The sequence below is a fragment of the Thermobia domestica genome, chromosome 4, assembly GCF_964235325.1.
Source record: "Thermobia domestica chromosome 4, izTheDome1.hap1.1, whole genome shotgun sequence".
Taxonomy (NCBI): domain Eukaryota; kingdom Metazoa; phylum Arthropoda; class Insecta; order Zygentoma; family Lepismatidae; genus Thermobia; species Thermobia domestica.
The window spans coordinates 31149181-31171452 of NC_137457.1; the positions used below are offsets into that span (position 1 = coordinate 31149181).

Here is a 22272-nt window from a genome sequence, read left to right on the forward strand (position 1 = left end):
ATAAGTGAAACGGAAAAAATACAAAAGATGAAAAATGATTAAAGACAGTAAACACCCCCATTACGTTCAGTATGATTATGTTAATAGATACCTTCACTCTGTACAAAACAAGGAGGAAGGCGGTTTAATTTAAGGGCAAACGCTTATGGACCCTACGCATCTGATTTTGGGCAATGACAACAATTTCCATATTATATTGTTTCACAATCGTAGTGTGACTTTTTAGTATTTGAATATTAACATTTTACGGCCGAAAATTCGAAACAATTTCTTTTATTCTTACACAAACTGATCATTCTCTATAACTTTATTTTAAAAGACGTAAATTTGTGTAAGTTTAACTTTCTTTACAGCAGATTGGAAACGAAAATTCGTTAAAATTTGAACAAAAATAATATATATAGGAGCAGAATGGCTCAGTGGTACAGCGCTTACCTCTGATGCGCGGGGTCCCTGATTCAATCCTCGGCTAAGTAAGTTTGTGATGAAGAACATAGTGTCCGTGGGTTTTCTCAGGGTACTTTCGTTTCCTTCCACATTTCATTCCACTATATATTCCATCAACATTCACTTGCCTTAATCACCTGTCTTCTTTAGCCTAACGGGTATAATCGTGGGATGTTACTCTGAAAAATATATATAAATATTATATTGTGTTAAAATTTTGTACATCGGCATGAATGGCGGCAAATATTTTTTTGCCTATGGGTGGAAAAACATTAAATCTGACACCGACCCTGCAGCTATTTTCTGGCGAACTACGCGCTCCACTCACTCCAAATGTCAATGTTATTATCAATAATAATAATAATAATAATAATAATAATAATAATAATAATAATAATAATAATAATAATAATAATACGAAACGATAGAAATTCTCCAATACTCATTTTTAGAATTTCGACTGTCTTTCTGGAAATGAGTTTGAATTTGCAAGAAAATCAAAACGCTTCGTTTATGCTTTCTCCATACGTGAATAGTGGTTTCTCAGTTTTTTTTTCACTATTTTTTCTGATAACAGCAGTTTGTACTTTTCACCACTATAACAGTTCTACAAAGTACATTCCACAGAACTGGCAAACATAATGGCTCATAAATTATTACTCAATGAATTTACCGATTTCTTGAAATCCGGTACAGTAGCCTCAACGAACGTAACACAGTTTTGATTATGGATGTTCGCCTTTCTAGGTGGATCTTTTATCGTCTATTAAGAACACATTGGGCACAGAGTCTTGTTTCACCTTCTGAACTTTACATTAAAAAAAAAAAAAAAACTTCTTTTACAGAATGTTGACAACAAACAATAGATCTGTCTGGAGGAATTCAGTTACTTCCCTTCGTATCATCATGTCTTGATGTCTTATTTATTAACCATTTTTCTGCAGTTGAAAACTCGATGGTATTTCGTGAAACGATATTCCAACGTATTCTAAAATACCTCTTCGTAACTTAGAAAATACCATATAACAGTAATACATTTTAAGTTGCGAAAACACCGAACCCTACTATGTATTTTCCTCTATGAAATGTATACTAACAAACCTCGCTTAGTGCTGCACCCATGCGGCGGAATTTGGAACATATTCGTACGGCGATCTCTATATGTTATTTTTGGTGATTCGACAGGCAGTATGGGGCCGCGGTGGCTCAATGGTAGAGCGTTCACATCTGGTGCTAGGGGTCTCGGGTTCCAACCCTGCTCCCGCCAAGTGAACTTTGTGGTGGACAAACACCGTGTGCGTGGGTTTTCTCGGGGTTCTCCCGTTTCCTCCCACTTTCTTCATTCCACCATTTCATTCATCTCTCATAATCACCGTCTCCTTTAGCCTAACCGGCATAATCGTGGGACGTAAAACTCAAAAATTTCATTTTCATTTCGACAGGCAGTATAGAGAGCAAGCGAAAGGAGTGACTCCAGCGGGCGGTAGTTTATTTACTTTCGAGAACTATGGATACATCACTCCAAACTATTTCTGTTTATAATTTACTCTTTGTAAACACTGTCCCCTACTCTCTACAAGAGAAGTAGGCGCTCGCATTACGTTGTTATGCTTATGTAAATTCCTTTCCTATTCTTGTAACAAAAGCACTGTTCTATTTTGCCATTATAAATTTTATGCACCGTTGAACCAGGTAAAATACCGAAGTAGGAAGCTGTTCGCTTACGTAACATAATGCCATGTCATAAACACTCTTATTATACACACAAATTTTGACATAAAAAAGCAAAATATATCAAAAGTATAATGACCAAAATAGAGAACACTGAATGTCCAGGACAGGACCAGAGAAAGTTTCTTCAGAGAATTTTGTTTTAGGTAATTAGGATAAATCATTCACTCAGTGCAGCCTCTGCAGTTGGTGATTAGAGAATACCATCTTCGCTCATAGCAGCCTCGGCAACAAAGAATTTATCTGTAGCTGATAGTAGCCCCAGGAGAAAGGTGATTAGAGATTGTCCCCCTTCGGTCATTGCAGCGCCAGGAGAAAGGTTTTTAAAGGCAATATCCCATAGCTACACCGGGAAAAATGTGTTGGTAAGAAATTGATCAGCTATTAACTGATAGCTGTATCCTCTTGAGGTCCCTTGATGTGTCACCCAATCTTCGATATTATCATTGCCATGTGATTCATGAATACTTTCATGACAGTGACGTGTGATTTTAACACATAAATTTACATTTTTATTCTAGAACGCTGTGTGATTAATATAGAAATTCTTTAGGGCACCACACCCAATAATGGCTTCTTCGAAGAGACACAACTATAGACACAACAAGAGACAAGTTGCAAGTAGTCGTAAATCTTGACCTAGATCTACATATGTCTCTACTCAACTGAAACGAGAGAATATGTTCCGATCGCCAAGCTCTATTCATTAAATTTGCGAGCGCTTTGTATAGAACATCTCCTGAAGTGAGAATTCAGTGTTATACCAAAGGATGTTATAAAATAGAGGATCTGCCCCTACAAGAAAATCGTGAAGCCATACGTCACAGCTTCGCTACACTTACTTGTACTCTGCCCACTCCGCGCCACTAAGATTGCAATGTTTCGAGCCAACAATCATGGCGGAAGCGAGAGCAGCCAATCAGACGTGCCGGTTTATACGATGCTCGGTTGTTTTCTGACTTCATTGAGTTCATATGATGAAGATACGTATGGGCAGATCCTCTATTTTATAACATCCTTGGTTATACCGGTAGTATTGCCGTCAAGTTCCGTATTGTTAATTGCTCCCTTGTTGTTTTATACTATTTTCATTGTTATTACGTGATTGTTAATGTTTAATTCAAATGATTGTTATATTCGTTTTGCAATTGTTCAAGTTCTCTTTTTCGACTCTCGTTCACCATGTCTTCAAAGTTTGGCAACATTGTTTGGATTACTTTCATGTTTGACTTTCGGAAGCCACTTCCACGATCATCCGAAATCTTTCGATGTGTCATGCGTGAAGCAAATAGTTCTAAGATTGGTGTAGAGCCGAGGCTCCACGACGCATTGCAGTCACTCTAGTAAATGTATCCACTGCTCTCGGCACTGCGCAGTTCAATAAGTATTTGATCTGTTAGCGGAATGTCTCTTCTCGCATACGAATATTTGCATATTAGCTCTTCTTTATTTACAGACCACTCATATCGTTTATTTTACTCATTCTGTCTTTTTTTTTTCAGTTTCTGTCCAGTTAAAACCCAGTGTACTCAAAAATCATACGAATGACTCAAAATTGTACGAATGGTGCAGGATTCGGAAAGAGGTTGCGCTTTGTCTCAGGCAAATTGTCCGGGAACTTAAAGGTAAATATAAACTATGGAATTATCATTAAATAGTGGCAGACACGAAACATCTTCATTAGAGAATCTTATTGAGGTGCAAAAACAATCATCACAAAAAATATATTTTCAGAAGGGACTTGCATTAACTAGTTTATTATTATAAAATGCAAATAAAAGGAATACCACAAAGCATATATTTCATTAAATAAGCTATCAACTTTGTTTAGAAGAGGATTTTTGTAGTAAAAATAGTTCTACACAAGCTACGAGCTGATTCAGTGCCATGCTGTGGAGGGCGGGGTGGGGAGAGCGAGCGGAGCAACGGTCCCGGGCGCCGAAGAAAAGGGGCCGCAAAATTCGGAGGAAGTGTGTTACTCAAGTTAGGAAAATGCATGTACACATAAATAAAATGGAAGGGAAAAGTAATAAAAATTTGTAAAAATCAAGGAAAAGCAGAGTTTATTTTTGAAATGCATGGTTTGTGGTGGCGCTTCGCAGCTGGTCTCCCGACGTCCCTCATATGTACGGGGGCGAAGTTTTATACTCTCACCCCGGGCGTAGATTTTCCACAGCACGGCACTGAGCTGATTACATTTAGTCATTGTGGTAAGGTTGTATTAGAGGAAATTAAACACATTAATTATAGAAAAAATATTCAAGTGAGTACAGTATGTAGATTTAAACGAATGAAGCACCATTGCATATTCAAAATACATAGTAAACCTAAGTAAAGGTACTGCAACGCTGCCAATTCTGGTTAGTGTTCTGATTTTGCGTAAAAACAAAACAAAACAAAACCTCCTCGAAATTTTATTTTTGCAAGAGTTTTAATTCTATGTAGAACGTTCAAAACAGAATTAACTGATGAACTGCACAGTAATTAAATGGGTGAATGGAAGAACAGTACCAGGCCAAAAAGTTCATTTTGAGATATTCTCAATATTAATATGCGAGATATCAGACAAATTCGGTTTTTTTTTTTTTTTTTTTTTTTTGTGTGTGTGTGATATTCAAACAAGGCGCATCCAGAAAGAAACATTCCCATGGGTCCCTTAGCTAGAAACCTTATGTTGCGCTAAGCGACTGCCTGCACGTGAGACAGTAGGGTCCTAGCATGGCGCATGAGCCACCGGAAATTCCATGTGGCAGTGATTGAAGATGGGCATTCCTATTTCAGCTCCTGCCGCGTGTGAAGTGCGAGCAGTAATTAAGAATTGAATGCACAGGGCATAGCGCCGATTGAAATCTATCGTCAGCTGTACCAAGTCTATGGGCCTAATGTCATGAGCAAGAAGATGGTGCGTTGCTCGTGTAGACAACTTGCAGTAGAACGCCATAATGTGCATTTCAAGGAGCGGGGAGACCAACCGTCATTATAGATGACCTAGTGGACCTTGTTCAAGAACGCATTATGCAGAATCGTCGCTCACAATAGCGGAACTCAGCGGTCAGTTCCCGCAGACTTTCCGCTCCTTATTGAAGTCCTTTCGTTCGAGATTAGCTCCGTATGGATCATCCACCATATAGCCGGACCTCACTCCGATCTATTACCATCTGGTTTTACACATCAAGAGATTCCTGTGAAGTTATCATCTGCATTTTCAGAATGATGGAGAGGCGGAGGAGGTTGTCAAACACTGGATCAAATGTCAGGAGACCGAGTTCTATGACAAAGGTACAGACAAGTTGGTCCCATCGTATGACGAATGCCTGAATTTCGATTGTGAATATGTTGATAAACACATTCTGTATCTGGTACAATGTTTCCATTCAATGTTCTGTTTCTGATCAAGGTATTTAGGAAAATTACGGTCCGGATGCACCTAGTATTTTATGAATGTTATTCAGAGCTATAGAAATAAGTTCATGGTACCAATGTGACTTTAACATTATTAGTAATATTTCATAATTTAAATAAAGGCTCTGAATTTCTACTCGTTCTTTTCTCCGTTTTACCTTAAAGAAGATTCATCTACCAACATTCACAGAAACTGATTATCTAACGCCGAAAATATATTTATTATTATTTTAAACGGGTATTGACCAAGTGATTACGGTAATAAAATATTTAGTCTAGTATGGTAGTTCCCAGATTATATTATTTTACTGACAAACAGTATCCCAAGCTATCAGAGCTGTGCATAAGAGGCAGGTACTATATATATAGGATATATATATATATATTGTAGAAGTCAAGTAAAAGAACCTGTTTTACCTTGATATACTTAATTATAATTCTATTAGTACAAAGAGAATTTTAACATATGGAAGAGGATATTAACGATGCTATGTGCATATATTTTTTGAGTTACTTGTCACAAAACTATTTACGCATGGAGCCCAAAACTGCAAAGCTTAGATTGTCTCTTTAATCAAATTTTACATATGGTAGCAAATGAAACTTTCATGAGCCTATAATACCCTCTCAATCCAAGGCCAAGGTTAGTTTTGCCGCACATGGCTAAAATGGTATCTTTCGATGTCTGTTGCCTCAGTTTCCACTCTCCTCCTCCCCAGGTCCGAATCCCCCATTATATTACAAAATTTATAAGTCTTTAATTTGAAACTAAGTGCTTAAACAATGTTTTTTTTTTTGTAATTAAAAGTGCCATTAGTTTGTATCACCCTTATTCTTTAGGACGAGTTATTATGAAAAAGGAAAAATATATTAATGGTTCCTCTTGATTACACTTTCAAGGCTTTTTCTTATAATTGCACTTAAAGGCCAAACTTTGTAATAGATTAGCATATCCATTTTTCCTTTTTTTAAGGGGCCGCGGTGGCTCAGTGGTAGAGCGTTCACCTCTGGTGCATGGGGTCCCAGGTTCAAACTCTGCTCCCGCCAAGTGAACTTTGTGCCTGGGGGTTCTTCCGTTTCCTTCCACTTTCTTCATTCCACCATTTCATTCATTTCTCGTAATCACCGTCTGCTTTAGCCTAACCGGCATAATCGTGGGACGTGAAACTCAAAGATTTCATTTCATTTTTTCTTTTTTTTTCATAAAACCTTTGTTTCCAACGCACAAGTGAACAATGCATAAAGCAAATTTTAAAAAAAGCAAGCAAATACGAATAAAAATTATATTATGGAAGTTCAGTAAGAAAACACGTCGAAGGATCAGATTCATCCTTCACTTCACTTGCAGTTTGAAAAAGTAGAATTTCACTGTAATACGAGATTGTTTCGTTAAGTCGTATGTATTCAATGTAGGGACACCTAGGTATCTTTATTTTAATTGATTTGCACTGCTTCTGTATAGATTCAGTCAGTAAGTAGAATTTATGATCTCTGTTCTTCAATATCTTGGAAGTACTCGAAGACAATAAATCAATGCGTTCATAAATGTCCACATATTGTGAAAGACCACTACCGTAATTCAACCTTTGATGTACGGGAATTTTAAAACAATTTTAGGGACATTTATTTATATAACTACATCTTCAGCATTATTATCCGAATTTCAGTCTTAGCATATCACTCTTTTTCAAGATAAAACAAGTTTTCAAATGCAACACAGCTCATATCTTTATAACGGAAATGGGGGTATTTTGAGAAGTTCAGAAAATTCCTGTGAAAAATTCCTCTTTACAAGGTTGGCGCTGGCTAGAGCGCCTCCGAATCACAGAACATAAAGCTAATATACCCTGAAAAATACATGGGAGTGTTTGTAATCCTTACCTTAAATACCATGCCCATGTCCTAAATAGTAAAATGGGAAAAATATTTTTCAATACTTTCTCAATATACAAAATACCACATACAAGTTGGGAAAAGTAGTTATTACTTGGTTTCAAATCAATCAAGGATATGAAGGTTTGAATGATCTTCCCTCATCAATGTTTTTACAAAGTAATTTCCAGAATATCTTTCGTAGAAAATATGTGACTTTTTTATCTTACGGGGTCTATGATATTACATGTTTTTTATTGCGATTAAAATTAGGGATGGGCAAAACCGATTTCTACAAAAACCGAAACCCGAAAAACCGAGATTTCGGTTTTTCAAAAACCGGTTCGGTTTCCTCGAAATCGGTTTCGCTTTCCTCTACAAACATGTTCGGTTTTCTACGAAACCGGTTTTGGTTTTCTTCAAAACCGGTTCGGTTATCACCGAAACTAGTTTCGCTGAAAACTTTTGGAAAATATATAAAACTATTTCTATGGAAACGGATTCGATTTCCGAAGAACAACAAAATACTATTCTGATTAGAAATAGAACAAATTTTGAAGAAAACCGATAACCGGTTTCGGTGGTGAAAACCAAACCGGTTTTGAAGAAAACCGAAACCGGTTTTTGTGTCCACCACTAATTAATAAACGCCTAAAATGGGTTTAATTTGAAATGATGGGGACTAAATTAGTTTGAGAAAAGATCAGGGATTATTCGCTTCAGAGGTTCACAGCGTTACTTATTTATTTATTTCAGGTTCATGATAAATTGCAATTTGAGAAGTTCAAATATGTGTAGGACAATAGGAATAAATTCCTTAAAAAAAAAAAAAAGTTCAGTCTTGAAACACTGTATTTTGAATTGCAATTTCGTTTACTAGAAAACAATCATGTATCTTTAGAATAAATTACTTATTGCATTATATTTCTTGATCTTTTTCTTGACAGTGGTAATTCTAATTAGTACATTTTTAATACAATGTGAAATTTCAGATAGCATTGCAAAGGAGTCCGCAGATCACTTCCCGAATGACCAGGGTTCCGCGCTGTCGGAAACTTTGAGTACCTCTATTGATCTAATTCAACAGAAGAAAAAGTCGTGCTTTTGTGGTGGATAAATAACGCTACTGATTTTAATTTTACTGACATGCTTTCACTTGCTGCACACCTGTGAATTCCTGATTTAGAAAAGGGAAGGAAATAAACATCGCATTCATTACGTCATTTCTGTATGAAACGTCATCATAGCCAAGTTCATATGAGACAGAACTGCCTGTCACAGTGAGAACAATCTCATTCTTATTCGTTGTTTTTTATGCATACGAATTACGACTAAGAACCCACTTGTAGATTAATCTCGTTCAAGAGGTGAGATTACACTCACTAGTACTTAGTCATTTTATGCATATGACCCATTGTTACATTCAATTTTTATGTAAATATTCATATATCACATGTGATTCAAAAATATCTTTTTGCCAGTAGTTAGCTCCTCTAAAACCTCACAGGCTGTGTTTCGAAAGCCAAGTAGTAAGTCCTACTGCTTTTATTACACTTACAAATAATAATATTCAAAACTGCCTGAAGTTCTTTTTTTCCCTTAGATTTCTCAGGCAAGTAAATAGACACAAATGGAAAAACTGCCTGAAGTTCTTTTTTCACTTAGATTTCTCAGGCAAGTAAATAGACACAAATGGAAAAACTGCCTGAAGTTCTTTTTTCACTTAGATTTCTCAAGCAAGTAAATAGACACAAATGGAAAAACTGCCTGAAGTTCTTTCTTCACTTAGATTTCTCAGGCAAGTAAATAGACACAAATGGAAAAACTGCCTGAAGTTCTTTTTCACTTAGATTTCTCAGGCAAGTAAATACACACAAATAGAAAAAGGAAGAAAAATGGAGACCTTGGAAGAGAAACATAGACAAATTTACAAGTGCTCAGATGTTACGATCTACAATGCACTGAGCAGAGTGGATCTGTAGGTCGTATTGGGTGGGTGGTTCAGAGTGGGTCAGTGTGCCATGGTGGGTTGTTGGTCGCAGTGAATTACGTCCTGCTGACCCCCCCCCCCGACCCACTTCATCTCGGCTCTACAGACGATATACCTTGGTTGAAATTAATTTGACTGTAAAGAGGTTCCATCATGTATTGTTTTTGCATGCGTGTCCAGCTTATCAGTTTAATGGATCACCTGTAATAAGTTGAACTTATATGATTAATACTGCTCTCGACTACCAATCTGCTTAAGACAAGTTCTGATGCAACACGAAATGGTGTCTGGTGATTAGTAGTAAGTGCAACATTATTTCACTTGCGTGCAATGCAATCACTCAGTTATGTGAGAGAGGATAATGGAGAAAATTCAACGTCGCAATCGTCTGTCTAAATCGGATCACACACATCTGAGGATTGGGCGGACCATAGATGTTCAATTTGATTCCAACGTTCCTCAAACCACACTGCAACAGTTATGTAGCTAAACGCATTATGATCCTGGAATATGACATCATTTGACTGAAACAACATCTGGATATAATATTCTAAGATGGCGACATAACCATGAGCAATAACGTCACCGGTAACTGTCATTTTTTTTACACGCCTCCCTAGACAACTGTTTTAAGTTGGCCACAAGGAAGCAGGTGAGATTAGATTTACATTTAAGTTGTACCACCCGAGGTGTACCCGTAATGTCATGTGGTATTATCATGGGCACAAAGGTGGAATAAAAGGAGTTTCGCGGAGCTTCTAACATCCTTCGCTCGCTAACGCTTGCTGAGTTGTTTCGTAACGTGTGTAATCTTTCCCCCTCTTGGTACCTCCGGCACCTCTCACTCTCTATCTCTTCACTACTCCTACAACCCCTTGCTTCGGACTACTTCTTACTTTCCAGTTGGTTTATAACATCATTGTATATAAGGGCTACCAGAAATCTCTAGGTAAATGGTACATAAAGCAATTTTTGCTTTATATATTGCGCAAAAGGAAGAATGAGTATTATTTTCATGAGTACGCATTATTGAAAAAAATATGAAAATTAAAATTATAAGAAAACCTTTCTCCGGCCTAGGTTTGAAACTATGCCAAAAGCGATGTTTATTACCTGCCCGCTCGATAGCATTCTCAACTACGAGAACCGACAGCACCTGACGTTAGATTTGTGCAATATGTATGCTACGTGGCGACAAACAGATAACTCGAATCAATCAGAACCCTGCATTTAGCTGCTATGAATAGGGTAGAGTGTGATTAAAATATATGCTCACAGGACCCTGTGGAAACGTGGATATTGTCGTGTTTAACCCTTGGATGAAAACAATGCATATCATATAATTCTTTCGGTGTCTGTCGCACATAAACACGGCGGGTGGCTTATCATATGAACGACGCATATCATATGAACGGCGACTCATCCCATCTTACCTCAGGTTTCCACTCATCAGTGGGACTATCACTGAGGGCCGATGTGTTTTTTCCATGACACATGTAGGCCGTCACCTTAGACACTGTCCGTCGCGACACATTCAACCCAGGTGGCACTTTCGTCACGCTAGCCACCATATAACCGAACGTCAATGATTTGCTTTCTTGCGATATCAGAGATGTGGCCCATTTTACACGTTCTCTCCGTCTGTCCAATTTATTGCACAATGTCATTCTACTGTTTTTCACTTTCCCTAACACACTACCATCAATAACTCTTCGATACAGCTACCACCTAACCTTTACCAACGCTGATATCTGATATATTTTCAATCTCATGATTTGCATGAGATTAATAAGTAGGGGAGAGGTGGATAAAATGATCTCCTTAAGACAACTTGGCTTCCAGATCTTATCTCTAATGATCTAGTGGTAATTATGTCGGTATAATAAGAAGTTATCTCAGGTTTGTAATGTGCAATTTTGAACATTGTCGATAAACATCTTTGATATTATTTTGACACAAATTTGAACCAATCGCGAAATGATCATTTTTGCCTTAAGGGGTGGGTGAAATGATCCCTCCATTGAAAATAATAGAAAAACCTTGTTAATTTACAGAAATGATTATTTTTTTAATGGAGTACAGGATATAGTAATACTTTGTTAAAGTATGTTAGTAATAATAGTACTTATAGTCTGTTAAACTAGGTAATATATTTTTCAATATTGAAAACTTTTTTGAACACTTAGTTCTGTTATGCTTTTTTGTAGCCTAAGTGGCAGAACACATGTCACACACAAAGAAATCTTCATCTTCATCAACACCAGCACACTGAACGTGGGCCCATTCTTGGAACTGTTGACACATTATCCAACTCTCACCTTCAGCAGATTTCAAATATAAGTAATGACAATAGATACACTCGGTATCTTTTATGTATTCGTATTCAAGAGCAGATGATACTTAATGTTACTTTTTTACGCCTTACAACTTCTTCGTTTTAGAAAACATTGCTTTCTTTTTATATTCCTTTAATTTTGGAATAGTAGTTTCCAGAAGAGCAGGCCTAGGATGGTTCCATGAGTTTTATTGGACATCACTTAAAATAGGCCCAGCTCCAAGTATTTCATTATCATGCTCATCTGCATTGAGCATGAGTCGAGTCAAATAAACAAAAGCGGCAAAATGATCCCTAAGAAAATGTAATAATCCTAAAACAAAATGTTCCCGGGATTGTTTTGCCTTTTCGTATGGCTTCCATTAAATACGTTCTTGTATGACGAAACATGGAGAACACTTCCACCTGTATTGCTAAATGTATATAATTAAGCCAGACTTTTTAACAAATAGTGTCTCACTTAAATTCTAATTCATGTGTTACTACAAACACAGCAAAAATACCACTTACCTTATAATGTTATGCAAATGTTACTTTTTCGTCTGGTACACTAATAAAACGTTTCTCATCCAAACAGAACTGATGAACAAGGACAGTTTATTTTGTGCAATGTAGCAACCACACAATACGACAGGCAGCGCCACCAGTTTCCGATGTAAGGATGGGGAATCATTTTACCTTGAGGGATCATTTTACCCACCTCTCCCCTATGCATGTATTTTCTGCTTGAACAATATAATATTTCACGTTTTGTAATATGAATGTTTTACTTCTTTTCTTTTCAGATCGCAGAGAGAATGTTACGCTTTCTACCACATTAATGTTACGTCGCGTTGTTAATCTATTAGACCGAAGAACATTCATAAGTGATACGCAGTCAAGTCGTCTCGAAAAACTAATGTTAACAAAAAGAATGAAACGCAATTGTTTCGTAGTTCTCAATAAAACTAGGAGTGGATATCATTTTCGTAAGAAAGGAATATCAATAAATGTACCTAGTTTAATTACTGCTGTAGTAGACACGGTAAATGTAACTGATGTACAATTAGAAAGATTTAATGAACTTTTACAGAACATAAGGGAGTTTAGTAACACTTTACCTATAGTTGTAGCTTCTAACAGAAATGAGACTTTTAAAACTGCCAAGAAGTACAATAATGTGCAAGTTATAACAATTGAAAGTGAAAATGTTACTTATGGAAAAGTGCTAAATAAGTTAGCTAATACTGTAACAACTCCTTATATATTAATGACAAGAGATTTAATACATTTGGACTTGAAAGCTGCCTTAGAGAGTCAAATTCAAATGATTCATTCTGTACCTGATATTGGAGTGCTCGGAGGAACACTCCATGACCTGACTGGGCACCCAATTCCAGGGTGTTATCAGACTGAGATTAATAACTATTTTCTACGGTACCGTGAAGAATACAGTAACTCAGTAAATGGTTGTGTGTTCTGCGACTACTTAGATGGCCCTTTAGTAGCTAAGACAAGAGTTTTACATGACATTCCTTTCGATGAAGACTTACCGTCAGATGTGGTACTAGCAGACTGGTTTCTTGAAGTAAAACAGGCTGGTGTTTTAGTTGTTAATTGCCCAGATGTTACATATTTTACGTCAGGAATAACACATATAACGCGAACTACAAGAGAGTCATGGCTGCCATTGGCTATACAACATATTATTACTGGAATACACATACTTCCAAAGACTCTACATTTATTTGGGTGCAGAGAGCTAAAACTGGAATGGTTAACAGTTATGTGGATTAAGCTTTACTTGTTACCTCCTTGTACTTTTGAATATTATAAGCGGATGTTCAGATTCTTCGATAAATTTTCGAAAGAAAACAATATTTCGTACGAGTTAATGGCAGGTTCTGTTGTTAGTGCTGTAAAGCTGGAAACCTCAATGCCTTGGGATTTTGACGGGGACATATTATTTGATAATAAACATAATGTAACATATTATAAAGCACAAAAACGATTCAAAAGAAATGGGATTACTTTGGTTCATTACAAAAATAAAAGTTTGAACCGATGGAGCCCTCATTTTCGTATGAGGACACGAATTTTGCATGTTGACATGTTCAGTACTTACAATTTCAGCAATGTACTATTACCGGCTGATCTTCAGCGAAGCCCAACAAAACTACATCTCCATGGTCTGTGGTTATATGGTCCAGTTAATCCTGGTGCATATGCTCGTAACTATTATGGTGTTAACTGGCTAAAACATGCTTACAAATTTCCTTTCGGGAAGTATGTACCAGGTAAATGGTTCCGTTGTAATGAAAGTACAATACATGGCACTTTAAATCAATATCCTACAGATGGAAGTATTGATTTTATACTGCCGTTTGAGCACCAAGGATAGACAGCTAAGAAGAAAAGTAAGGGCATAGAGTACGCGTTCTCTTGTCAATAACTTAGAAACAAATTGACTAGCTTTAACCCTTTCACTGTGGAAGGCGACGGAAAGAAATTTCCCTAACCTGCGAATGTCGATTATAGTCGACGTGTTAAAATTTGTCTGTATCTTGGTTTTGTTTTAGGTAACTATAGTCGCCAAAGCTTTTCTGTGTGATTTCTATTGTTTATCGAAAACAATAGAACACAAAAAATTGAACGGTACAACTTCGGCGACTATTCTCGACAAAGCCAAGATACGGGCAAACCAATTTTAACCTGTCGACTATAGTCGACATTCGCATGTTAAGGAAATTTTCTTTCTGTCGACAAAAGTCGACTTCCTCTGTGAAAGGGTTAAGTAGTTTCGTTTTATGGGAAGATAGTAATTCTCTTCACAGTAGCAACTACTAGTGTGCTTTATCAGTAACACTTTAAGACTATATTTACGGAGTTAAAAAATATGTATAAATATGTAGTTAGAGGAAATAAATTATGTTGAGAATTTGATATTATTGACTTTTCTTACAGTTATTTCTCGATGATTTTAATCAATTTTCCAGCTGTGTAGTTTCTTGTACGATTCAGAAGATAATACGCATTCCTCTTAAAATGTAACGCCTCCATTCTGAAAATTTGTGTTTAGCAACAGTTTCATTGCAAAGTCTATTCTATTTTACATATATCAATATATATATAGCCATTTTTCTTCGTTTGCTTCGATGACTGCAACAGTTGAACGATGGCCAAAGATTGCATATATGGCTCCGGCGCAGAGGGAAGCTGCACGAATGGTCAGCAATGTAGCGTTTACGGGCTACATAATTCAGAAGAAGTCCCTTAGGACAATGAATCGTTCTTTTGCTTCAGCATAAAAAGCAGCAACAGGACTAATGTAGAAAGAACCAATAGCTATTAAAATGCCTATGCAATGAGGAGTTATAAGTTGCTTTATAAAAATGCAGGTGCTGACAAGTTACAAATACAATCATAGTTTAACTTGGACTGAATTAGACTATGGTATAATAGGAATGGATCTGTATGAATGAAACCCCAGGTGCAGGTGAAAGGATCATTAACTTGTAGACAATCGTAGTGAAGATCCTGATAGTTGGTCATCTTGTCAAGCGGCAACCAAAAGAAAAGACTGAAAAGTGGGACTCAAGAGATTAATGATACCCGTATTGACAACTCTCTCTTTCGACCACCAAACAACATGATATAAGGGAGGCATTGTGGCTCACTGGTAGAGCGCTCATCTTTGGTGCATGGGGTGCCCGGTTCGATCCCCTGTCAAGTAAGCTTCTGGTGGACAACGTCGTGTCGGTGGGTTTTCTGGGGGGTATTTCCGTTTTCTCCAACATTTTATTCTACCGATTATTCCCATCATCATTCTCTTGCCTTAATCATTGTCTCCCTTAGCCTAATGGTCATAAGCCTAGGACCTTAAACAGAAAGAGTTCATTTCAAAGATTTCAGCAGCATATAATGTCAGTTATAGGTTTCGACTGATATGAAAATGGTATTTGTATCGATGATGAATAACTTGATTGTTAACACATCAAACCCAAATGTGTGTTCTACGTCTAAGACGAAACAATGTTTACGGCAGCAGCACACAGTTTCACATTAAGAACACTATCTTATGAGCCGCCTTACCTTGTAGAAAACACTCTAAGAAATTATCATCAATACAGATCTGAAGTAACGATCTATCAGAAAGTTCTTTATAAATAGCACCAGAAAGCTATTTTGTGCAATTCATGCTAAGGTCCTAGTCTTAAAACTTGTTTATGATTCCTAAAAAGAAAATCAATCTATGTCGTCATCTTTCTGTAGATCGAAGAATTTTTTCAGGAAGGTGCTGACAATGAAAGAAAATTTTTTAGTATGGTATTTTAGGTGAGCCAAATGGTTTGTAGTAGAAATAAGGTTTCGAAATCCACTCAGAAACTTGCTCAGAGGAGAATGTAATTCCAAACTCTGTCTCAGTTACGTACTTGTTCATCATGTGCTTAGAACAATAACAGGCATAACCTGAGTTGAGTTGATTTTCAGTTTAACATCCCCTTCAACAGCGAAGGTATATAAGACGGAACCTACTGATTAACGTTGAATCCGGACCACATGAACTCCCGCTGGGAATCGAACCCGAATCTCCTACGCCAAAGACGTGTACGCTAACTGCTTAGCCACAAAGGTGATCAGAGGCATAACTTGTTAAAGCAAAGCAGTTTATATCTCTTAAGTTGTATTACAATTTCCTCGTTTCTACATGGTTTGCATACTTTGTGTAGCTTATCATAATCCTAATTCATATAAAAAATACATGAACTGACTAACTGACATAAAACAACGTGTACTTACGGTTGATGTGGAAAGTTGAAATTTGGAATTATTGTAGCTGTTCGGAATGAACCCACAACAAAATTGCATAAAGTGATTTTTTATTTTATTTCAGGGGATCTAAAGCCATACAGACGAGAAAAATTCAAAAAGTAAAAGCACATTTGAGGAGGAGGCACTTATTCTAATGACAAAAAACTAAAACGTACCTTATTTTTCTACTTAACCTCCCTGGACTTCAATATTCTTTTCCCAATGTTTCAAAAGTTTTTAGATTAAAAAAAAAAAAAGATTTTTGTTTGCATCTGTATCCAATTTTGCACCGCATCAATGACTAGCTGATGGCTGATGTTTAAATTTCTTAACTTCTGGTGATGATGGGTGTTTTCAAACCATGCACTCAGCCTTATTTTCCATTTCGGGATGATGTACTCAAGTTCTTCAGTTGTTGAGGTCGATGCCCTGCCGGATCTTTCGTCGTCATATGAAATTCTTCCTTGTTTAAAACGCTCTACCCACACGTATCTTTCTTCGCGATAAACAGATGTCACCATATTGTGCTTGCATTCGACGAATAATTTCCGCAGGTTTCACACCTTCCGCACACAAAAAGCGAATCACTACTCTCATTTCCACCTTGGCGCAGATCGCCAATGGAGCAGCCATGTTTGAGAGTCTGCTACACTCCAACGACTAATGCAGGAATACGAGCGACACGCTCTCTCGAAGTGGGAGCGCGGTGGCTCAGTGGTAGAGCGTTCCCCTCCTGTGCTTGGGGTCCCTGGTTCGATCAAAGCTCGCGCCGTGTGGACTTTGTGGTGGACAAACACCGTGCTCGTGGGTTTTTCGGGGTTCTCCCGTTTCCTCCCACTTTTCATTCCACCATTTCACTCATCTCTCTCATGATCACCGTCTCCTTTAGCCTAACCGGCATAACCGTGGGACGTAAAACTTAAAGATTTCATTTCATTTCTCACGTCTCGAAGTGTTGCCAATTACATTTACTCAATGCTGGCTACTAGCAGTGTTGCCAATCCCTGAAAAGTGAAAAGTATTGCAAATGTGACTTTACTTTTAGAATTCCTCTGGTACATTGACGCACTTTTTAGTAAGCAATTTCGGTCCGTAAAATAATGTAAATTTCGTAAGTTCGCCCAAACACCTAGCGTAAAAATATGAGCGTAATATATATATATATATATCGCTATATATATAACAAGTGGTCATTCTTCTCGCTTTCTCTTGCTTGTTGTTCACGTTCTAACCTTCCAGTTTACTGAAGTTGTTGGAACAGGATGGATGTATCTAAAGCCCTGCTTTTAAATATGGCTGCTACAAGAATCATGCTATTAAGGAAAATAATTAAAAAAGCCAGAACAAAATAACAGAAAGAATTGGAACAGGTAGTGATATTCTAAACGTAGACATAATTTTTGTTTCTTTTTCATGGTATCGGAATTTGCGATTCTCCTAAAATGTTCCAACAAAGTTAAATCGAGTTTTTTTTAAGAAAAGAAAGAAATATAGAATGGAAAATTAAAGCTAAATGCATGATTTAACGAAAGCAGAAATGAAAATTAATAAATTTTCTCAAATTGGAGTAGATACTATATTAGTTAGATTTCTCGCAGAAATGAACAAAACAACTGCACTCTATAGCGTTACTTTGTTAGATGTTGTCTATTAATGCCATTAGGGGCGCTGAGTATCTAAAAACAAGTGTAATTTTTGCATGGCCGGTCGGACGTTTGCATTGCCTTTCTGAATGATATATTAAAAGTTTAACAAATAGTTTATGATTTATTCTAATTTATTTTTGCTAGATGTCAATGTTGTGAAGTTCTTGTCATTTGCTGAATTTTCAGAAAGATCTCAATCACTGTCCTATTATTACAAATGAAATAAAGCTCTGCGAAATTACTTATTAGCACTAGGAACAACAGGACTTCATCCGCATTTCTCATACAAAGCTAGCATGCACATGTAATAATGAGCAAAGTGTAATGCCTCGCGTTCGGTGATAACATTACATAAGTTAAATATCGTTACATAATTGAAATTGATGTAATTTATCCTTCGTGATTTCCTGTTAATTATTTATCAAGTCTGTGTTATCATTTTGTTGTTGACTTCGGCAATAAACTTACTATAATGTTTAATAATTCAATAGTAAATTTAGGCATTGACGAACAGAATCTAACTCTGCACCTTAAAATTTTATCATATAAAAAATAAAATTAGAATTTTTATCACGACCTGCACGGAAGAGTAATACTCCCAAAAGTATGTTTATTTTCGCGCGCTACACTAGCGAGCTGTTTTAAATTGGACTCAAAATTTATATCATGGTGGTCAAGGTGGAACAAAACGAGCCCTGCGGGGCTTCTAACCCGTTCTTCGTACTAATACTACTATTCCCACTCCTCCTCCTCCTACTACTACTCCTACTTATTGCACAAAAGCAAGTAAGTCCCTTTTATGAGTATTATTTCCATCTTGTTTTAATGAAAAAAGTGTTATGACAATTAAAAAACTTTCCGTGGGCCGGGTTTGAACCAACGCCAAAAGCGATTTCCGCACTACCCTGCAGCGCTAGCAATGGAGCCAACATCAGCAAGAGTTTGATTTCTGCTATATATATTTATGTAACGTGGCAAGAAAACGGATAACACCATCAAAACAGAACCGTGTATTTAGTTCCTACTTCCGGGAGTATTAATTTCCCGAGCTAGTCCTTTTTTTCACTAAGTAAAGCAGATCTTCTCAATTATTGTTTCGTTTTTTTAAAAAGTGAACAACTGCTTAAAGAAATAGACTTTTGTTTATCAGAGTATAGCAATTAAAAATGATTGTAATTATTGAAAGATGTAATTTGATATTTTGAAAGTTTAATCAGATACAAACAAATTTGAACTGAAATAGAGCTGTATTAGTTATCTACTTAAAAGTTTATTTTATCGTAATTGTAACTTAAGATGCTCTTTGATATTATGGAGATCTAAAACGTGAACCCATTAATGGCTCTCGTTAATAAAATCCAGTATCTTCCTACGTAATTTAGAACTTTAATGGAGATTTGTCAAAATTCTGAATGAGTGATGGTCCATTATACGCCACAAAATGCAAGATGCCCTTGCAAACTTCTCCACTTAAGGTTCCTGTGCCCTCCCCCATGGTGGAAAGGCATCCACCAAAATGTACAAGGTGGATGCAATGCAGTGCTACATTCTTGTCGTTCTGGCGCATGACGTCATCTTGGTCTCAGGCGTAGCCAGCGAGAGTCAGATAAACTTTTAACAAGCTCTTGCTCGCTGGTATCTTACACGCAAACTTTTCTTCTATTTATAGTGATCTTCAACGAAGTAAAAATTTTAGTACAAACAATAATTATATAAACATAATGTAATCAATGCTTAAGCTAAGTGAATTCAAAGGAAGATATTTACAATAGCAAAAGAAACAGCAATATCAGTTCATATTAAACGACTTTGAAGATTGAACAAGCCAATATTACTCACTACATTTTCTACTTTTACTTTCTTTTCTTTTCTTTTTTTCTTTCTTTTCTTTTTTAAACACCTGAAGTAATACACTCGAGTATGTATAGGCCTGAATAATCTATAACACAGCGTGTCGTTAATGCATTTCATTATTATATATTTATGTAAGCTCAAGTATATTTTCGTAACACATTGATCGGTTTTGATTTACTGTTATTATTATTTTGCTTGAAAGAGAATTCTTTACTGATGACCCCATATTAATTTTGAGAATATCTCAAGGGAGAATTGATGGTTTTCGTAAACAGAAATGCACGTAGGTCATACGTATATTTTCGTTATGCTTGTACATTTTTTTAAGAGGTTGCTCCCGTGTAAGTTTCGTCAGAATCTCAGGGGAAGTTAAAAACTTTATTGAACAGGGACGCACGTATTTAATATTTTAAACATTGTTTTTATTTTTGATTTATAAAAAAATCTTATTTCAAATCGCTGATCGCTTATTTATAGAATTTGTATTTGAACAAAAGGTTTGGTGAAACTGACAGTTCTCTGAATATTAGTGTCAAAATTTATGCCATAACAAACTGTATTATTAAACATTTGTACGAAATAAAACGTTACATATACTATTTATTGTGTTCTAAAAATACATAAAAATAAATATGTATATACAAAGCACCTCAAAAAAAGAAATTGCAACATGACTAATTCAAGCAAGAAACAAAATACTAGGCGTAGGTGAAGACGATGTAGGGGTGTTACAGCTAGACTAGAAAACATATAAACCATAAAATTACATAATTTTCTTAATTTTCTCGTTAAGTTTTCTCTCTTCTGTCCCATGGACTAAAGAAGACAAAAGATAAATGCAAGTGAATGATTATGTGGAATTTGGTGGAATGAGAATGTGGAAGTACCCCGAGAAACTCACGGACACGATGTTATCCACCAGAAACTCACTTGACCGAGAAGCCGACCAGTACCCCTTGCAGCAGAGGTGAGACTTCTGCCACTGAGCTACCGTGCTTCCTTTATTGGTTGAGAATCTACCATATTTTAAAATTTACTGCAGTTATTATTAACTTTGTAATTCTGGAGCGGGCCCCTAAATATGTATATGTAATTAACCAAAGTTATGATTAAAATGAACAAAAATTTCAAAATCTGAGTGTAAAAATGTCCCGATAATGTCGCCCTGACATGATAGGTGGATACTTCATTCTCTTGATCTAATACATTGTTATATATCATTGTAACCGCTAATCGTTATTACGAACCTTCCATTCGTTAGTCAATTTGAAGTGCAACATCCCGTTTTAGTACCGAGGCTACAGGGAATGCACACCTCCAGAATGAAATGGGACCTAAACTACTTTAACGCGTTCAATGCTCTCCATTTGCGCAACTCGAGGAAAGTAAGGCTGCTAGATAATCATGCCTCCCTTCTCGAGTTACATGCCTGCCTCTGTGGGGAATATTTTGTCTCAATATCTTATGGAAATGATGATAGAAATGATCACCTCTGTCGGTTCCCCTCCCTCATGATTTCAAATCCGGGTCTTGCTTCAAAGTTCGTCTTGTTAAATCGTACTATTGGATTTTTGTATGCAGAATCAACACAAGCTACTGTAGCCCTATATACTATTATTAAATACTATTAATACTAAAAAGAAACTACATAATGTAATCACTTTTTATAATTTCATTTAACATTACATTTATTTATTACTTTTATGTAAAACTTACCATATTTTAGGTTTATTTTGTCCTATCGCCTGCAAGCTAAAATCCATTTCTGGAGACATTCCCCCTCTTTTTGAGGAAATCTAAAGTATTTTATATTAGTTCCCTTAGTTTTTCTATAATTACTACAGCCGTACACTGCACAGTTAGGCATTCTCGATATCATTTAAAAGAACAAAGCAACAAAGAATTTCCACTTGTCACTTAAAGCCGCGCCTTTTCCCGTTGTCTCTTGCAAACCAGATGACGTCGTCACAGCCACGACAGCGCTCCAGGCGACATGCGTATGTAACCACCTTGTAGCCTTTCCACCATGCCCTCCCCCTTGTCCGAGCACTTCGCCTTTTCGCCACCAGATGCTCACTTTTTCATTTAGCAATCACTGCTGGCACCTCTACTGGGAAGAACTGAAAGATCGTACCGCTCAGTTTGTATGTGTCCAGGATATCCACACTTGAAGTGGGTGGGAAGAGGAATCCAACAGTTTTTTT

General features: G+C 36.6%; 1 protein-coding gene across 1 annotated transcript in view; it reads left to right on the plus strand.

The window, feature by feature from the left end:
• LOC145683814 (uncharacterized) overlaps positions 1-14656 on the plus strand; it is a 45667-nt gene extending 31011 nt beyond the window's left edge. The window contains exons 3-4 of the mRNA XM_081755407.1: positions 3681-3803; positions 12563-14656. Of these exons, the coding sequence (XP_081611533.1) occupies positions 3681-3803; positions 12563-14157 (1718 nt within the window). The 3' untranslated portion in view covers positions 14158-14656. The remainder of the gene's footprint in view (positions 1-3680; positions 3804-12562) is intronic.
• Positions 14657-22272: the final 7616 nt, after the last annotated feature.